General features: G+C 49.3%; 1 protein-coding gene across 2 annotated transcripts in view; it reads left to right on the top strand.

Annotated features, from left to right (window-relative positions):
* Positions 1 to 19,421, top strand: part of brf1b (BRF1 general transcription factor IIIB subunit b) — a 308,241-nt gene that overhangs the window by 183,486 nt on the left and 105,334 nt on the right. For both annotated transcript variants that reach the window (XM_078406970.1, XM_078406969.1), the window contains exon 6: positions 7,660 to 7,809. In XM_078406970.1, the coding sequence (XP_078263096.1) occupies positions 7,660 to 7,809 (150 nt within the window). The remainder of the gene's footprint in view (positions 1 to 7,659; positions 7,810 to 19,421) is intronic.

Raw genomic sequence — 19,421 nt, 5'->3', positions numbered from 1 at the left:
TGGTGGGGGGGTGGTGGGTTAGCTGGGCAGAGGGGGGCATGAGGACCGATGTGGGGAGTACTGGGGGTCGCCTGGCTGGAGGGGGAAGGGGGAGACCCAGTGGAACCCCTGCTGCTGTTACCTGTAGTAGAGGGTGGGCAGTAGGACCCAGCAGTGCTGAGGGACTCTGCCTGGTGGGGGCTGTGGGCCCAGCGCGGTGTGTGTGGGCCAGGTGGAGCTGCAGCCTGTTGTTGGTCCCGGGGGCCGGGTACAGCGACGGCTGTGACCTGCTGCTGGGCGGTGGAGCGGCGCGGGTCAGCACGGTCGCTGGGGGAGGCCCGCGGGGACCTGGGTCTCCCCCTTCCCCCTCCAGCCAGGCGACCCCCAGTACTCCCCACATCGGTCCTCATGCCCCCCTCTGCCCAGCTAACCCACCACCCCCCCACCATACATCCCCTCCACCTGCCCCCCTGCCTCCATCCAACCCCCACCATTGCCGGGTGTTCACCATCCCCCCTGACCTCCCCCTTTCAGACACCGAACGATCTGTCCTCAGCAGAGGCCTTACCTTTGTTCCCCTCCGCCCCCACATCAACGAGTTCCGCGTCCGCCATGACGTGGAGCTCTTCTTCCGCCGCCTCCGCCTCCGAGCCTTTTACCATGGTAAGGAGTCCCGACCCCGCACTGATGACCCCTTCTCCCGTCTCCAACGGACCCCCTCCACTTTTACCCCCCAGTATGGCCTACTACCCCCACTAGAACTTTTTATTTCAAACTGCCGGCGTGACATCGGCCGCCTCAAATTTTCCACCCCCCTGACTAACTCTAACCTCTCCCCTCCTGAACGTGCAGCCCTCAACTCACTCCGCAACAACCCGGACTTAATAATTAAACCCGCTGACAAGGGAGGGGCTGTGGTAGTCTGGCGTGCTGACCTCTACCGCACCGAGGCCAGACGACAACTATCAGACACCTCTTCCTACCTATCCCTGGACCATGACCCCACCGATGAACACCAGACCTTCATCAGCAGCACCATCACCGACCTCACCAACTCCGGCGAACTACCCCTCAGTGCCTCCAATCTCATAGTTCCCCAGCCCCGCACGGCCCGATTCTACCTCCTACCCAAAATCCACAAACACAATTGTCCCGGCAGACCCATTGTCTCTGCCTGCTCATGCCCCACCGAACTTATCTCTACCTACCTCGACTCCATCCTATCCCCCCTGGTCAAATCCCTCCCCACCTACGTCCAAGACACCTCACACGCTCTCCATCTCCTGGATAACTTCCGGTTCCCAGGCCCCCACTCCCTCATTTTCACCATGGATGTCCAGTCACTCTACACTTCCATCCCCCACAAGGATGGTCTCGAAGCCCTCCGTTTCTTCCTCGACCGTAGAACCAGCCAATCCCCATCGACCAACACTCTCCTCCGCCTAGCAGAGCTGGTTCTTACCCTCAATAACTTCTCCTTTGACTCCTCCCACTTCCTCCAAACCAGAGGCGTAGCTATGGGCACTCGCATGGGCCCTAGCTACGCCTGCCTCTTTGTCGGGTACGTCGAACAATCCCTGTTCCAGACGTACACTGGCCCCATCCCCGAACTCTACCTCCGCTACATCGACGACTGCATTGGTGCTACCTCTTGCACCCATGCAGAACTCACTGACTTTATACACTTCACCTCCAATTTCCATCCTGCCCTTAAATATACCTGGACTATCTCTGACATCTCCCTCCCGTTTCTGGACCTCACCATCTCCATCACAGGAGAAAAATTAGTGACGGACATTTATTACAAGCCCACCGACTCGCACAGCTATCTGGACTACACTTCTTCCCACCCGGTCCCCTGCAAAAAGTCTATCCCCTACTCCCAATTCCTCCGTCTACGCCGCATCTGTGCCCGGGATGAGGTGTTTCAGACTAGGGCTTCCGAGATGTCCTCGTTTTTCAGAAAACGGGGCTTCCCCTCCTCCATTATAGATGAGGCTCTCACTAGGGTCTCTTCTACATCCCGCAGCTCCGCTCTTGCTCCCCATCCCCCCACTCGCAACAAGGACAGGATCCCCCTCGTTCTCACCTTCCACCCCACCAGCCAGCGGATCCAACATATCATCCACCAACATTTCCGTCACCTACAACAGGACCCCACCACTGGCCATATCTTCCCATCCCCTCCCCTCTCTGCATTCCGCAGAGACCGTTCCCTCCGCAACTCCCTGGTCCACTCGTCCCTTCCTACCCAAACCACCCTAACCCCGGGCACTTTCCCTTGCAACCGCACGAGATGCAACACCTGTCCCTTTACCTCCCCCCTCAACTCCATCAAAGGACCCAAACATTCTTTCCAGGTGAGACAAAGGTTCACCTGCACCTCCTCCAACCTCATCTATTGCATCCGCTGCTCTAGATGTCAACTCGTCTATATCGGCGAAACCAAGCGCAGGCTCGGCGATCGCTTCGCTGAACACCTGCGCTCGGTCCGCATTAACGCCACTGATCTCCCGGTGGCCCAGCACTTCAACTCCCCCTCCCATTCCCAGTCTGACCTCTCTGTCATGGGCCTCCTCCAGTGCCATAGTGAGGCCCGCCGGAAATTGGAGGAGCAGCACCTCATATTTCGCCTGGGCAGTTTGCGGCCCGGTGGTATGAACGTCGACTTCTCCAACTTCAGATAGCTCCTCTGTCCCTCCCTTCCCCTCCTCCTTCCCAGATCTCCCTCTATCTTCCTGTCTCCACCTATATCCTTCCTTTGTCCCACCCCCGACATCAGTCTGAAGAAGGGTCTCGACCCGAAACGTCACCCATTCCTTCTCTCCCGAGATGCTGCCTGACCTGCTGAGTTACTCCAGCATTTTGTGAATAAGGTGAAATCTTGTTCAGGCACTACTAACTCCTATAATTATACAAACCATACCTTTTATCCATTACATTTCTCTTCAAGATATGCTCAATTTTTCCACCTGTTATCTTACCCAGATGGCCTAATGTCTTTACCTCTTCCTAATTTGGAGCAGTGTGCTTATGCCCTATCATTATGACTGGGGTTGCCAACTTTCTAACTCCCAAATAAGAGACAAGGTGACGTCACCGCCCCGCGCCCAACGTGACTTCATCCAGCCAGAGGCCACATGCTCCCGCCCCATCAATGGCGGCCGCCCGGGCCGGGAAGCGGGTTGCTACGCAACCTCCATTAGGCGGCCTCTGGGCCTACACTGTCCGGGACTGCTGCGGCCCCCGGGCTGCAGTGTCCGGGACTGTTGCGGCCCCCGGGCCACAGTGTCCGGACCTACAGTGTCCGGGCCTATAGCGTCCGGGCCTACGGTGTCCGGGCCTACAGTGTCCGAGCCTATAGCGTCCGGGCCTACAGTGCCCCCCGGGCCTAACATGGGACAAGGGCGGTCCCGTACGGGACAAACCAATTTAGCCCAAAATACGGGTTGTCCCGGCTAATACGGGACAGTTGACAACCCTTGCCCTATCATTATGAGCCAGCATTTGACGGCACTGGGCCTGTATTAATCCAACATTAATTCCGTTTGATTCTCCCCAAATTCCCAGCCGATCTCCCCAGATTCTACGCTCACTCTCACACTAGGCCCGGATTTACAGTGGCCACGGGATGTGGGAGGAACCCGAAGCACCTGGAGGAAACCCACACAGTCACAGGGAGAACCTGCAAACTCCACACAGACAGCAGCTAGGGCAGGAATGAACCCTGTTGCCGTTAAGACTGGAGACTGTGGGGAGAGTCTGTCAACTAGAGTCTTCAGTTTAAAATTTATTGCAAATGAAATTAGGGAAGACTTCAATATGGGCAGCACAGTGGTGCAGCGGCAGAGTTGCTGCCTTACAGTCAGAGACCCCGTTCGATCGATCCTGATTCTGAATGCTGTCTGCACGGAGTTTGTACGTTCTCCCTGTGACCGCGTGGGTTTTCTCCGGGTGCTCTGGTTTCCTCCCACACTCCAATCATGTGCAGGATTATAGGTTAATAGGCCTCTCTGAATTATCCCTGGTGTTTAGGATAGAACTAGTGCATGGGTGACTGCTGGTTGGCCTGGAACTCGGTGGGCCGAAGGGCCTGTTCCAACACTGTATCTCTGACCTAAACTAAACTTTACGCATTGAATTGGAATTTGGACACAAAAAGCAAGAGTAACTCAACAGGTCAGGCGGGATCTCTGGGGAAAAGGAATAGGTGACGTTTTGCATCGAGACCCTTCTTGGAATTAGTTCAGCCACAGGGAACGGCTCCAACAGAGCCACTGTTTTTGGGGCAAAGTTATTTTGAAGCAGAAATTGATACAGAGGTGTGAGCAGAGTTTGGGGCATTGGTGTTAGATCTGCTCGAGCAATGCGTGAGCACAGATGTTTCAGTGTTGCAGGCTCTCCTTCAACCAGGGTGGTGTGTAGGGTTGCCAACTGTCCCGTATTAGCCGGGACATCCCACATATTGGGCTAAATTTGTTTGTCCTGTACGGGACCGCCCTTGTCCCGTATTAGGCCCGGGGGCGCTGTAGGCCCGGACACTGTTGGCCCGGACACTGTAGGCCCGGGGGCTGCTGTAGGCCCTGACACTGTAGGCCCGGGGGCACTGTAGGCCCGGACACTGTAGGCCCGCACACTGTAGGCCCGGACACTGTAGGCCCGGACCTGCAGGCCCGAGGGCCGCTGTAGGCCTGGACACTGTAGGCTAACGGAGTGTGTTCGGGGAGCAGGGCCGAGTGTGTTCACCTAACGGAGGTTGCGTGGTAACCTTCTTCACGGCCCGGGCGGCCACCACCGGTGGAGCGGGAGCACGTGGCCGCTGGCTGGGTGAGGTCACATCAGCAGAGTTCCTGTCCTCAGTCAGGATGGAAACCCTGGCTGGGATAGGGAGCCCGTGGGCTGGAGGCGGGAGAGTGCGGGTGGCATCTTGGTGACTGCGAATGGTCTTAAACACCGTTTCTATAAATGTGGAAACTAAATATACAAAATATCATTGATGAAGTGAAACAGGCCTTTCATTGAGGTGGATGCAGAACCTGGGCTCTGGGGATAGCCGCTGTTGGACTTGGCAGCAGGCTTGGCCGTGCCGATGTTTGAAAGGGAACATTATAGTGTTTGGAGAAGGAAGGAAGTGAATGTGACTTCAGAAAGTTGCAGCCAGCATCCATCCGCGTGTCATTCCAAACCGCCTGATGTTGTTTGACTGGACCCTCAGTCCTGGAGACATCCAGGGTGCCTGGCATTCTGTACGTGGCCTGCTCCCGTTTATATAAACCTGACGCTGTGGAGGAGCAAACACAGGCCCATTCTTCCACCCAGACCGCACTTCCCCAGATCCAATCCCCCGGGAGGTCAGGTTGCCAGCTCTGACTGAATGCGCTCCTTGACATTTCCCCAGATAACCTCCTGCTGCTAACTCCATCACCCTCCACTCCCACCTCCCGCTGCCTGATGTATCCGTTGGAGAAAAAGGGCTGTTGTTTGAAATGCAGTCACCAGGAGATTGAACCTCGTTTCTTGGAGATTCAGACCAGTATGAGAGACATACAGCACAGAAACAGATCCCTTCAGCCCAACGCGTTCATGCCGACTGTTGTACACAGTTTTGGTCTCCTAATTTAAGGAAGGACATCCTTTCTGTCGAGGCAGTGCAGCGTAGGTTCACCAGGTTAATCCCTGGGATGGCAGGACTGTCATATGAGGAAAGATTGGAAAGACTGGGCTTGTATTTACTGGAGTTTAGAAGGATGAGAGGGGATCTTATAGAGACGTATAAAATTATAAAAGGACTGGACAAGCTCGATGCAGGAAAATTGTTCCCAATGTTGGGGGAGTCCAGAGCCAGGGGCCACAGTCTGAGAATAAAGGGGAGGCCATTTAAAACTGAGGTGAGAAAACACTTTTTCACCCAGAGAGTTGTGAATTTGTGGAATTCTCTGCCACACTTGATGGATTTAAGAGAGAGTTAGATAGAGCTCTAGGGGCTAGTGGAATCAAGGGATATGGGGAGAAGGCAGGCACGGGTTACTGATTGTGGATGATCAGCCATGATCACGATGAATGGTGGTGCTGGCTCGAAGGGCCAAATGGCCTCCTCCTGCACCTATTTTCTATGTTTCTATGTTTCTCGAACTAACCTTTCCAAAATGAAGGGTTTCAACCGTCATTGGATAGTGGTTGTTACTAGCTTCACTGCCGTGGGCTATTGATCAGTCTGGACTATTGATCAGTGAACTGAACACTGGTATTGTCTCACCATTATACTCTCCCTTTATTGTATGATCTGGCACCCCACTTTAAACAATCTTAAGAAATGTTCAAATTTTTCCACCTCTGAAAAACAAAAAAAACAGAGCGAGAATGAAAAGTCACGCTGCTGTGTTATTGTTGAGGAATATCTTCAGAATGCTCCATCAGTGTGTTCCTGCCTCTCTGGTACAACGTGTCCCAAACATTACATCATCGTGTTACTGTTCCAGTTCTGCTTGTGGTTTAATAATATAGCAGTTTTCTCATATCAGTATTTTTGAATAATGTTGTAATTGAGTGTGACATTCTCAAGTACAGCTATAATATTGTACTATCAGGAGCAAACAAGTGGTGTTGTGCACATGGCTGGTGAAAAACAAATTTAAATTTAGAGGGAGTATGTTGTTCCTCTTGCCTGCAAATAGGGTTGCCAACTGTCCCGTATTAGCCGAGACATCCTGTATTTTGGGCTACATTGATTTGGCCCGGGGAGCGCTGTAGGTCCGGACACTGTAGGCCCGGACACTGTAGGCCCGGACACTGTAGGCCCGGACACTGTAAGCCCGGACACAGTAGGCCCGGACACTGTAGGCCCGGACACTGTAGGCCCGGACACTGTAGGCCCGGACACTGTAGGCCCGGACACTGTAGGCCCGGACACTGTAGATCTCGACAGTTTAGGCCCCGACACTCTAGGATTCCGACACTCTAGGATTCCGACATTTTTGCTACGGATAGTGTAGATCCGAAGGCCCGGGTGGCCACCTAACGGAGGTTGCGTAGCAACCCCCCTCCCGGCCCGGGTGGCCGCCATTGGTGGAGCGGGAGCACTTGGCCGCTGGCTGGGTGCAGTCATGTGGGGCGCGGGGTGCTTTTTCCCCGTGCCCTTCTCCCTATGCTTTTTTCGGGTGCTTTTGGCTCACCTACCAACGTTCCCCGCATATTAACACTCTTCTACACACACTAAGAACAATTTACGTTTGTACCCAGCCAATTAACCTACAGACATGTACGTCTTTGGAGTGTGGGATTAAACCCTCTTGATTAGTGCAGATGTCAGGGGTTATGGGGAGGAGACAGGAGACTGGGGTTAGGAGGGAGAGATAGATCAGCCGTGATTGAATGACGGAGTAGACTTGATGGGCCAAATGGCCTAATTCTGCTCCTATCACTTAGGACTTTATTATCGCAGAGAAAACCCACGTGGTCACGGGGAGAAGGTGCAAACTCCGTATAGACAGTACCCGGAGTGGGGATGGAACCCGGGTCTCTGGGGCTGTAAGCGCTGTAAGGCAGCAACGCTGGCGCTGCTCCGCCTTGACGCCCAACAAACCCTGGAAACATCTGGTCATGTTTTGATGTGCTGGACTGTCATATGATTTATGATCTTTCCTTCCCCCCTCATTGTAACATCCCTTCCTTTTCCCACAGACCCGTGTTTGTACATCCCACGGTTTGCCCACATGCTGGAGTTTGGCAATAAGAATCACGAGGTGTCCATGACAGCCCTGCGGCTGCTGCAGAGGATGAAGAGAGACTGGATGCACACAGGCCGTCGCCCATCGGGACTCTGTGGAGCAGGTACCTGTCCTTATCCATCACCCCCACCCCACCTCACCTTAACCCAGCTCCCTCACCCTCTCCCCGCTCCTTCCCCACACGCCTGCCTCAGCTTCCCTTCACTCCACAGTGTACCCTGACCCTCCAAATTTGAGGAAGGATATTCTTGCTATTGAGGGCGTGCAGCGTAGGTTCACTCGGTTAATTCCCGGAATGGTGGGGCTGTCGTATGTTGAAAGACTGGAGCGACTAGGCTTGTATACACTGGAATTTAGAAGGATGAGAGGAGATCTTATCGAAACGTATAAGATTATTAAGGGGTTGGACACGTTAGAGGCAGGAAACATGTTCCCAATGTTGGGGGAGTCCAGAACCAGAGGCCACAGTTTAAGAATAAGGGTTAGGCCATTTAGAACTGAGATGAGGAAAAACTTTTTCAGTCAGAGAGTTGTGAATCTGTGGAATTCTCTGCCTCAGAAGGCAGTGGAGGCCAATTCTCTGAATGCATTCAAGAGAGAGCTAGATAGAGCTCTTAAGGATAGCGGAGTCAGGGGGTATGGGGAGAAGGCAGGAACGGGGTACTGATTGAGAATGATCAACCGTGATCACAGTGATTGGCGGTGCTGGCTCGAAGAGCCGAATGGCCTCCTCCTGCACCTATTGTCTATTGTCTATTGTCTGTTACCAGACTTACATCAGCTCCTATTTCCTGGAATGTGGGTGGCACAGTGGCACAGCGGGTCGAGCCGCTGCCTCACAGCGCCAGAGACCCGGGTTTGACCCTGACCTCGGGTGCTGTCTGCGTGTGGGGTTTGCACGTTCTCCCTGTGACAGTCAACGTGGGTTTAGACAATAGACAATAGACAATAGACAATAGACAATAGGTGCAGGAGTAGGCCATTCAGCCCTTCGAGCCAGCACCGCCATTCAATGCGATCATGGCTGATCACTCTCAATCAGTACCCCGTTCCTGCCTTCTCCCCATACCCCCTCACTCCGCTATCCTTAAGAGCTCTGTCCAGCTCTCTCTTGAAAGCATCCAACGAACTGGCCTCCACTGCCTTCTGAGGCAGAGAATTCCACACCTTCACCACCCTCTGACTGAAAAAGTTCTTCCTCATCTCCGTTCTAAATGGCCTACCCCTTATTCTCAAACTGTGGCCCCTTGTTCTGGACTCCCCCAACATTGGGAACATGTTATCTGCCTCTAATGTGTCCAATCCCCTAATTATCTTATATGTTTCAATAAGATCCCCCCTCATCCTTCTAAATTCCAGTGTATACAAGCCCAATCGCTCCAGCCTTTCAACATACGACAGTCCCGCCATTCCGGGAATTAACCTAGTGAACCTACGCTGCACGCCCTCCATAGCAAGAATATCCTTCCTCAAATTTGGAGACCAAAACTGCACACAGTACTCCAGGTGCGGTCTCACCAGGGCCCGGTACAACTGTAGAAGGACCTCTTTGCTCCTATACTCAACTCCTCTTGTTACGAAGGCCAACATTCCATTGGCTTTCTTCACTGCCTGCTGAACCTGCATGCTTCCTTTCATTGACTGATGCACTAGGACACCCAGATCTCGTTGAACTCCCCCTCCTCCTAACTTGACACCATTCAGATAATAATCTGCCTTTCTATTCTTACTTCCAAAGTGAATAACCTCACACTTACCTACATTAAACTGCATCTGCCAGGTTTCCTCCGGGTGCTCCGGTCTCCTCCCACATCATAGAGACGCGCGGGTTTGTAGGTTACTGGGCCCTCTGTACATTGCCCCTAAGGCGAACCACAGTGGCACAGCGGTAACGTTGGTGCCTTACAGCAACAGGGACCCGGATACAATCCGGACTATAGGTGCCCTCTACACAGTGTTTGTTCTCCCTGTGACCGTGTGGGTTTCTCCGGGTGCTCTGGTTTCCTCCCACATTCCAAAGACGTACAGGTTTGTAGGTTAATTGTCTTCTGTAGATTATCCCTAGTGTGTAGGTTGATAAATTTAGTTGGGGTAACATGGAACCAGCGTACGGGTGATTGATGGGCGACGCGGGCTCGTGGGCCGAAGGACATTGTATCTCTAAACTAAACTAAAAACTATATCGGCCCTTGTGTGCAGGGAGTGGATGAGAAAGTGGGATAACATAGAACTAGTGTGAACGGGTGATCGCTGGTTGGCATGGAGCCAGTGGGCTGAAGGACCTGTTTCTGTGCTGTATCTCTAAGTTGCTACTCAAATCTGGCTGAACAAGTAGAGGACAATGCACTTGGGGAAAAAAAAAAGTGCCGGAGGAACTCAGCAGGCCAGGCAGGATCTGTGGAGACGAAGAGATGTTGGGTTGAGACCCCACATCAGGGCAGTGTGGTGTAATCCTGCACTCAGCCTGTGCATACCACTCCGGGAGGACTGAGGCCTGAATAAAGTGGGTGTGGAGAGGATGTTTCCACTGGTGGGGGAGTCTAGGACCAGAGGAATGAGCCTCGGAATTAAAGGGCGCTCTTTTAGAAAGGAGGTGAGGAGGAACTTCTTTGGTCAGAGGGTGGTGAATCTGTGGAACTCATTGCCATAGAGGGCTGTGGAGGCCAAGTCAGTGGATATTTTTAAGGCAGAGATAGACAGATTCTTGTTTAGATCGGGTGTCAGGGGTGATGGGGAGAAGGCAGGAAGATGGGATTAGGAGGCAGAGATCAGCCATGATTGAATGGTGGAATGGACTCGATGGGCCGAATGGCCTAATTCTACTACTATAACGTGAACGAACTTGTGAGCTGAAGGTAAGGAGGCTCAAAGAAGGTGCAGAAATGATATCCATGAGAAATTGAGGATGAGGTCATACGGCCCCGAGCTTTGTCATCATTCCTTTGTCTCCACAGTTCCTGCCTGAACCGTATTATCATTCAGTAAGATTGTGACTGATTTGATCTTGGTCTCAGCTCTACTCTCCTGCCTGACGCCTTAATCTCTTGATTCCCCAAGAGATTTTGCTATTTAAATCTTTCAGCCTCCATTGCTCTTCGAGAGTAAAAGATTCTCAACCCTGTGAGAGAATCCTATCTCCAATTCTAAGCAGCGCTGTCTAGATATTCCCCATTGTTGGGGGGCTCACTACCCTGGTACTCTGTCTGGATATCTCCCATGTTTGAATAAGATCTGCCCTCATTCCTGTAAATCCACTACGCCCCGCTCGGTTCAATGGCAGTGCGTGTGTGAAACGAGCTGCCAGAGGAATCGGTAGAGGCGGCAACTGTTGTGGGCAACTGTTGCTGCCTCACAGCGCCAGTGACCCAGGTTTGATCCTGACCACAGGTATCATCTGTACGGAGTTTGTACGTTCTCCCCGTGACCTGCGTGGGTTTTCTCCGGGTAGGGTTGCCAAATTCCTCACTCCCAAATACGGGACAAGGTGACGTCACCGCCCGGACGACCACCATTGGTGGAGCGGGAGCACGTGGCCGCTGGCTGGGCGGTGACATCACCCTTTGTCCCTTATTTGGGAGTGAGGAAGTTGGCAACCCTACTAATACGGGACAAGGGCGGTCCAGTACGGGACAAACCAATTTAGCCCAAAATACGGGATGTCCCGGCTAATATGGGACAGTTGGCAACCCTATCTCCGGGTGCTCCGGTTTCCTCCCACACTCCAAAGACGTGCAGGTTTGTAGGTTAATTGGCTTCAGTAAGTTGTAAAAACAATTATGTCTAGTGTGTGTATGTTAGTGTACAGGGTGATCGCTGGTTGCTGCAGATTTAGTGAGCCGAGCGAGGGGCCACATCTCTCTTTTAGATATGTACCTCTAGAGTTTAAAGTAAAGTTACCTCATGTAAAAGACATTTGGGCAGGCACATGGACAGGAGAGGTTGAGTGGGATGTGGTAGACACAGACTGAAGAAGGGTCTCAACCCGAAACGACACCCATTCCTTCTCTCCAGAGATGCTGCCTGACCCGCTGAGTTACTCCAGCATTTTGTGTCCACCTTCGATTTAAACCAGCACCTGCTGTTCTTTCCTGCACATTGAGTGGGATATGCGTCAGGCAAAGGCAAGTGGGACAGCCTTTGGTGGCATAAACGAGTTGGGCTGAAGGAAACTTCTAATTCTGTACTGTATTACGCGATGATTAACATTCAATTATTCCTCATGACATCCATACAATCGCAGAAATCAATCCTGTGACCCTTTCATTAACTGCCTCCAGCACAGGTGTAAGCCTCTTTAAATAAGGAGATCAAAACTGCTTACAGCAAGCATCCGGCACCTTTGCCCTTCACGGTCACAGCAGCATTTCCTTATTTTTCTGCTCATTCCCCTTTTAATATAGGCCATGTTTTATCTTCTACCTTTGTGCTAAATTTTTGCCCTTCATTAGGACATTTAGATATCTCTGCAGAACAGCAGAATGATGCACTTATAACGCAGTGGAAAGAGATATCTGCATGAACTATATAGCATGTGTTTCTATGCTATACACTCATCCTAGGGCAGTGAAACAGGCCCTTGGTCCCACCACATCTACACCAGTCATCTTGCCTATCTATAAAAATACCATTCGCCTCCATTAGTTCCATATCCCTGTGCTCTTATTCCATTACCTGTCCAGGTGCCTCTTAAATGTTGTTACTGTTCCTGCCTCCACCACCTACTCTGATAGCTTATCTCTTTGTGTGATAATTGTATCTCCCTGATCCCCTTTAAACCTCCTCCCTTTCACCTTAAACCTGTGCCTTTATTTGTAGACACCATGTGTGACCGTCTATCTCCCCTGTCTGCGCCTCTCGTCATTTTATACACTGCTATCAAGTCACCTCTCAACCTCCTTCACTCCAGGGCAAACACACCCAGCCATCCAGGATGTATATCCTGTTGCAACATGGACAATCTGACCACCATATCACCAATTTGGTGCCATCTCCAAGCTTACTCAACATGCCACTTATGTTCTCATCCAAATCAATAATATATGACAATCACCAGTGCAGATATAAACACCAATATATGATCAACTCCAGCACTGATCCCTGTGGCCCACCACCAGTCTCCAGTCCCCAATCAACCGTCCCTACCACTCAAGATAGACACAAAATGCTGGAGTAACTCAGCGGGACAGGCAGCATCTCTGGAGAGGAGGAATGGGTGACGTTTCAGATTGAGACCCTTCTTCAGTCTGAAGAACGGTCTCCACCCGAAACGTCACCCAATCCTTCTCTCCAGAGATGCTGCCTGACCCGCTGAGTTACTCCAGCATTTTGTGTCTATTTTCGGTGTAAACCAGCATCTGCAGTTCCTTCCTACACACTTCCTTACACACTCTCTGCCTCCCACCACCAAGCCAATTTTGCATCCAGCTTGCTAACTCGCTAGATAGATACAAAATGCTGGAGTAACTCAGCGGGACAGGCAGCATCTCTGGAGAGGAGGAATGGGTGACATTTCGGGTTGAGACACTTCTTCAGACCCAACTCAATATATTGACTAACCCAATATATTGGGACCTTTCAGAGTTGCGGGACTTTTGGAAGGTTGCATGACCAATTCATTCAGTATGTCTGCATCCACCTCTTCCTGAGATGTTGGCCATTATTTGTAAGGGTGGGATTAGCGTTCCAAACCGATAGTCCCGTTAATTTACCGTACGATTTTCCTCTGATGACATTATTAATTTTTGTTGGCTGATTTTCTTGTATAATGGGGGTGATTTTTGTATCTTCGACTATGCATACAGAATGTTTGTTCAAAGTCTTTTCAGTTTCCTGATTAAGTCCCTGTCTCTTCCTCTCAACAATCAGTATTTACTTTCACCACTGCAATGTTGTGCCCGTGTGCACTCTCATTCTGTCAGTCTCAATATTTCTTGCTAGGCTTCCCTGATAATGTTTTCTCTCCCCATTATCTTATTTTTATTATTCTGTATATTTGTTCTAATGATTTTTCAATCTTCTGGCCAGCTGCTAATCTTTGAGATATGATATGCCTTTTCGTACAATTTAATACCATCCTTGTACATTTTCAACTTGCCCAGGCTGGATAATAGAAACATAGAATCATATACAATTGGTGCAGGAAGAGGACATTTGGCCCTTCGAGCCAGCACCGCCATTCATTGTGATCAATGCTGATCATCCACAATCAGTAACCCGTGCCTGCCTTCTTTCCATATCCCTTGATTCCACTAGCCCCTGGAGCTCTATCTAACTCTTTTAAATTCATCCAGTGAATTGGCCTCCACTGTGGCAGAGAATTCCACAATTTCACCCACTTTCTGGGTGAAAATGTTTCTTCTCATCTCAGTTTTAAATGGCCTCCCACTTACTCTTAGACTGGTTCTGGACTCCCCCAACATTGGGAACATTTTTCCTGCATCTAGCTTGTCCAGTCCTTTCATAATTTTATACGTCTCTAAAAGATCCCCTCTTTATTTCGTAATCTTTATTTCTCAGTGGGAAAGATTTTCTGCTGAGCAACGTGATATATTTTCTTATCTGCCACTACTTATCCGCTGTGCTGTCTTATCTTTTAATATATTTTCCCTGTTCTCTTTCACCAACACTGCCTTCTTAACACCTTTATAATTTTAGTCACTAGTTTCAAACGCACGTTCCTCATTCTCAAACTGATTGTGAAATCATCTCATGCTCTAATCATTCCCTGCAGGATTCTGAACCATGAGATCATTCATTAATCCTATCTTAGAACAAATGACCAGTTCAAAAATACCTTGTTCCCTTTGAAGGTACACAAAATGCTGGATTAACTCAGCGGGTCAGGCAGCATCTCTGGATGTCATCCGTTCCTTCTCTCCCGAGATGCTGCCTGACCTGCTGAGTTACTCCAGCATTTTGTGTCTACCTTTGATTTTAACCAGCATCTGCAGTTTTTTTCCTGCACCTTGTTCCCTGCATGCCTCCACAACATATTGTTGAAGAAACTGTCCCAAACACTCCGTAAACTCCATCTCAAGGCTGCCTTTGCCAATTTGATTTGCTCAATCTATACCAAAGTTAAATTGTCTCCTGTAATTACAGTGCCTGATGGCTGTCGGGAAGTAGCTGTTCCTGAACCTGGTGGCGTGGGACTGCAGGCTCTGTACCTCCTTCTTGTCCCCGCTCCCATCCGGCAGAAGGTACAGAAGCTTGAAAGCGCGCACCACCAGACTCAGGAACAGCTTCTTCCCCTCTGTTATCAGGCTTCTGAACGGCCCTTCCATAAGCTAGGGTACTGTCCGATTCAACTCTACCCCATTGCGGACATTGGACTTTGTCTGTGGAACTGATGCGCTACAATGCTGAGAACTATATCCTGCACTCTGTATCTTCCCCTTTGCTCGACCTGTTGCACTTGAGTCTGACTTGATTGTCTTTATGTTCAGCAGTGTCTGAGCTGGTGGACAGCATGCAAAAACCAAGCTTTTCACTGTACCTCGGTACACATGACAATAACAAACCTAAACTTAAACTAATGGTAGCAGTGAGAAGAGAAACCTAGAAACATAGAAAATAGGTGCAGGAGGAGGCCATTTGGGCCTTCGAGCCAGCACCGCCATTCATTGTGATCATGGCTGATCGTCCATGAACGGCGGCGCTGGCTCGAAGGGCATGGCCCAGATGGCAGGGAGTCTTGAGGATCGATGCCGCCTTCTTGAGGCAACACCTCATGGAGATGATTGAGATGGTGGGGGGGGGGGGGGGGGCTGTGCCCACGATGCACTGGGCTCAGTCCACCACTCTCTGAAATGTTAGGAACTGTGTCATATTAGACAATAGATAATTGACAATAGGTGCAGGAGGAGGCCATTCGGCCCTTCGAGCCAGCACCACCATTCAATGTGATCATGGCTGATCATTCTCAATCAGTACCCCATTCCTGCCTTCTCCCCATACCTCTGACTCCGCTATCCTTAAGAGCTCTATCTAGCTCTCTCTTGAATGCATTCAGAGAATTGGCCTCCACTGCCTTCTGAGGCAGAGAATTCCACAGATTCACAACTCTCTGACTGAAAAAGTTTTTCCTCATCTCCGTTCTAAATGACCTACCCTTTATGCTTAAACTGTGGCCCCTTGTTCTGGACTCCCCCAACATTGGGAACATGTTTCCTGCCTCTAACGTGTCCAACCCCTTAATAATCTTATACGTTTCGATAAGATCTCCTCTCATCCTTCTAAATTCCAGTGTATACAAGCCTAGTCGCTCCAGTCTTTCAACATATGACAGTCCCGCCATTCCGGGAATTAAACTAGTAGTTTTAAACCATGGCTCTGTACTGCTTATGACATCTTACCCACTTACTTCAATTTGTGCTGTCTATCCATCTATCTTCATCAGAAACCATGTAGTTTGAAGCTTTCTGATTGAGGGATGGTGAGCAGGCTGTGCTTTACGCAGGGCAATGTACGCCTTGAGAGGGCTGTTTGAATTATGAAGAGGATGTGATCGGGTAAGTGTGAAGAGGATGTTTCCTCTTGTCCGGAAAGCTAAACCAAGAGCCATAAATACAAAATAATTACTCATACACCCTTCAGGGAATTCAGAAAAAAAGACTTCACCCAGAGAGAGCTAAGAATATACAACTCATTACGATAAAGAGCAGGATGTGTAGGAAAGAACTGCAGATGCTGGTTAAAATCAAAGGTAGTCACAAAATGCTGGAGTAACTGCGGGTCAGGCAGCATCTCGGGAAAGAAGGAGGGGAGTTGAAGTGCTGAGCCACCAGGAGATCAAGTAGGTTAAGACGGACTGAGCGGAGGTGTTGAGCGAAACGATCGCCAAGCCTGCATCTGGTCTCGCCGATGTAGAGAAGTTGACACAGCGGATACAGATTCAGACTCGCTACCACAGAAATCTCCTCAAGATTGAAGATGGGATTAGTTTATCTTGGCATCATGGACGACATTGATCTAGTGGGTCGAAGGTTCCAATGTTACATAGAAACATAGAAAATAGGTGCAGGAGTAGGCCATTCGGCCCTTCGACCCTGCACCGCCATTCAATATGATCATGGCTGATCATCCAGCTCAGTAACCTGTACCTGCCTTCTCTCCATACCCATTGATCCCTTTAGCCACAAAGGCCACATCTAACTCCCTCTTAAATATAGCCAATGAACTGGCCTCAACTACCTTCTGTGGCAGAGAATTCCACAGACTCACCACTCTCTGTGTGAAGAAATGTTTTCTCATCTCGGTTCTAAAAGACTTCCCCCTTATCCTTAAGTTGTGACCCCTGGTTCTGAACTTCCCCAACATCGGGAACAATCTTCCCGCATCTAGCCTCTCCAACCCCTTAAGAATTTTATATGTTTCTATAAGATCCCCCCTCAGTCTTCTAAATTCCAGCGAGTATAAGCCTAGTCTATCCAGTCTTTCTTCATTTGAAAGTCCTGCCATCCCAGGGATCAATCTGGTGAACCTTCTCTGTATTCCCTCTAAGGCTAGAATGTCTTTCCTCAGATTACGCTTTTAAAGGTGCTGTAATAATGAAACAGAGGCTGTAGTGGTGGGTATGTTTACTGCTTCGCTTCCTGAAGTCAATCACAATCTCCTTGTCTTGCTGACATTGAGGGACAGGTTGATGTCTTGGCACCATGTTTCGAGGTTCTCAATCTCTTTCCAGTACTCCGTCTTGTCATGACTTGATATGCGGCCCACTATGGTGGTATTGTCTGCAAATCTGTAAATTGAGTTAGATTTGTATTTGGCTGCACAGTCATGGGTCTATAAGCTGTTATGCACTGAAAGGCAATTGAAGGAACAAATCTCTTTCAGTAGCTCCCTTCCTGACCTCAGGATGTCTGAAAGTGCTTTAGAGTTAATGAAGTATATCTGAATTACAAGCACTGTTATATTCAGTGCCCGCCATAATGTTTGGGACAAAGATCCATCATTTATTTATTTACCTCTGTATTCCAGAATTTGAGATTTGTAATAGAAAAAAATCACATGTGGTTAAAGTGCACATTGTCAGATTTTATTAAAGGCTATTTATATACATTTTGGTTTCACCATGTAGAAATTACAGCAGTGTTTATACATAGTCCCCCCCATTTCAAGGCACCATAATGTTTGGGACACATGGCTTCACAGGTGTTTGTAATTACTCAGGTGTGTTTAAATGCCTCCTTAATGCAGGTATAAGAGAACTCTCAGCACCTAGTCTTTCCCCCAGTCTTTCCATAACCTTTGGAAACTTTTATTGCTGTTTATCAACTTGAGGACCAAAGTTGTGCCAATGAAAGTCAAAGAAGCCGTTATGAGACAGAAACAAGAATAAAACTGTTAGAGACATCAGCCAAACCTTAGGGTTACCAAAACCAATTGTTTAGAACATCATTAAGAAGATAGAGAGCACTGGTGAGCTTACTAATCGCAAAGGGACTGGCAGGCCAAGGAAGACCTCCACAGCTGATGACAGAAGAATTCTCTCAATAACAAAGAGAAATCCCCAGACACCTGCCCGACAGATCAGAAACACTCTTCAGGAGTCAGGTGTCAGGTGTGGATTTGTCAATGACCACTGTTCGCAAAGACTTCATAATCAGAAATACAGAGGCTACACTGCAAGATGCAAACCACTGGTTAGCCGCAAAAATAGGATGGCCAGGTTACAGTTTGCCAAGAGCAACCACAGTCTGGAAAAAGGTCGTGTGGACAGATGAGACGAAGATTAACTTGTATCAGAGTGATGGCAAGAGCAAAGTATGAAGGAGAGAAGGAACTGCCCAAGATCCATGTATGGCTGCTGAAGGTACTGGCTCACTTATCTTCATTGATGATACAACTGCTGATGGTAGTAGCATAATGAATTCTGAAGTGTCTAGACACATCCTATCTGCTCGTTCAAACAAATGCCTCAAAACTAATTGGCCGGCGGTTCATTCTACAGCAAGACAATGATCCCAAACATACTGCTAAAGCAACAAAGGAGTTTTTCAAAGCTAAAAAATGGTCAATGCTTGAGTGGCCAAGTCAATCACCCGATCTGAACCCAATTGAGCATGCCTTTTATATGCTGAAGACAAAACTGAAGGTGACTAGCCCCCAAAACATGCATAAGCTAAAGATGGCTGCAATACAGGCCTGGCAGAGCATCACCAGAGAAGACACCCAGCAACTGGTGATGTCCATGAATCGCAGACTTCAAGAGGACATTGCATGCAAAGGATATGCAACAAAACACTAAACACGACTACTTTCATTTACATGACATTGCTGTGTCCCAAACATTATGGTGCCCTGAAATGGGGGGGGACTATGTATAAACACTGCTGTAATTTCTACATGGTGAAACCAAAATGTATAAAAATGGCCTTTATTAAAATCTGACAATGTGCACTTTAACCACATGTGATTTTTTCTATTACAAATCTCAAATTGTGGTGTACAGAGGCAAATAAATTAATGATGGGTCGTTTGTCCCAAATGTTACAGAGGGCACTGAAGCAGCCACATTGAATGCCAGATCACATTGAATGGCGGTGCTGGTTCGAAGGGCCGAATGCCCTACTCCTGCACCTATTGTCTATTGTCCATGCTGACCCAGTTGTCCCATCTAAGCTAGTCCCATTTGCCTGAACCTGGCCCATATCCCTCTCAATCTTTCTGATTCATGTACTTGTCCAAAGGTAGACACAAAGCTGCCGGATT

Source organism: Rhinoraja longicauda, chromosome 10, assembly GCF_053455715.1.
Source record: "Rhinoraja longicauda isolate Sanriku21f chromosome 10, sRhiLon1.1, whole genome shotgun sequence".
NCBI classification, from domain to species: domain Eukaryota; kingdom Metazoa; phylum Chordata; class Chondrichthyes; order Rajiformes; family Arhynchobatidae; genus Rhinoraja; species Rhinoraja longicauda.
This window is presented reverse-complemented; position numbering and strand designations above follow the sequence as displayed.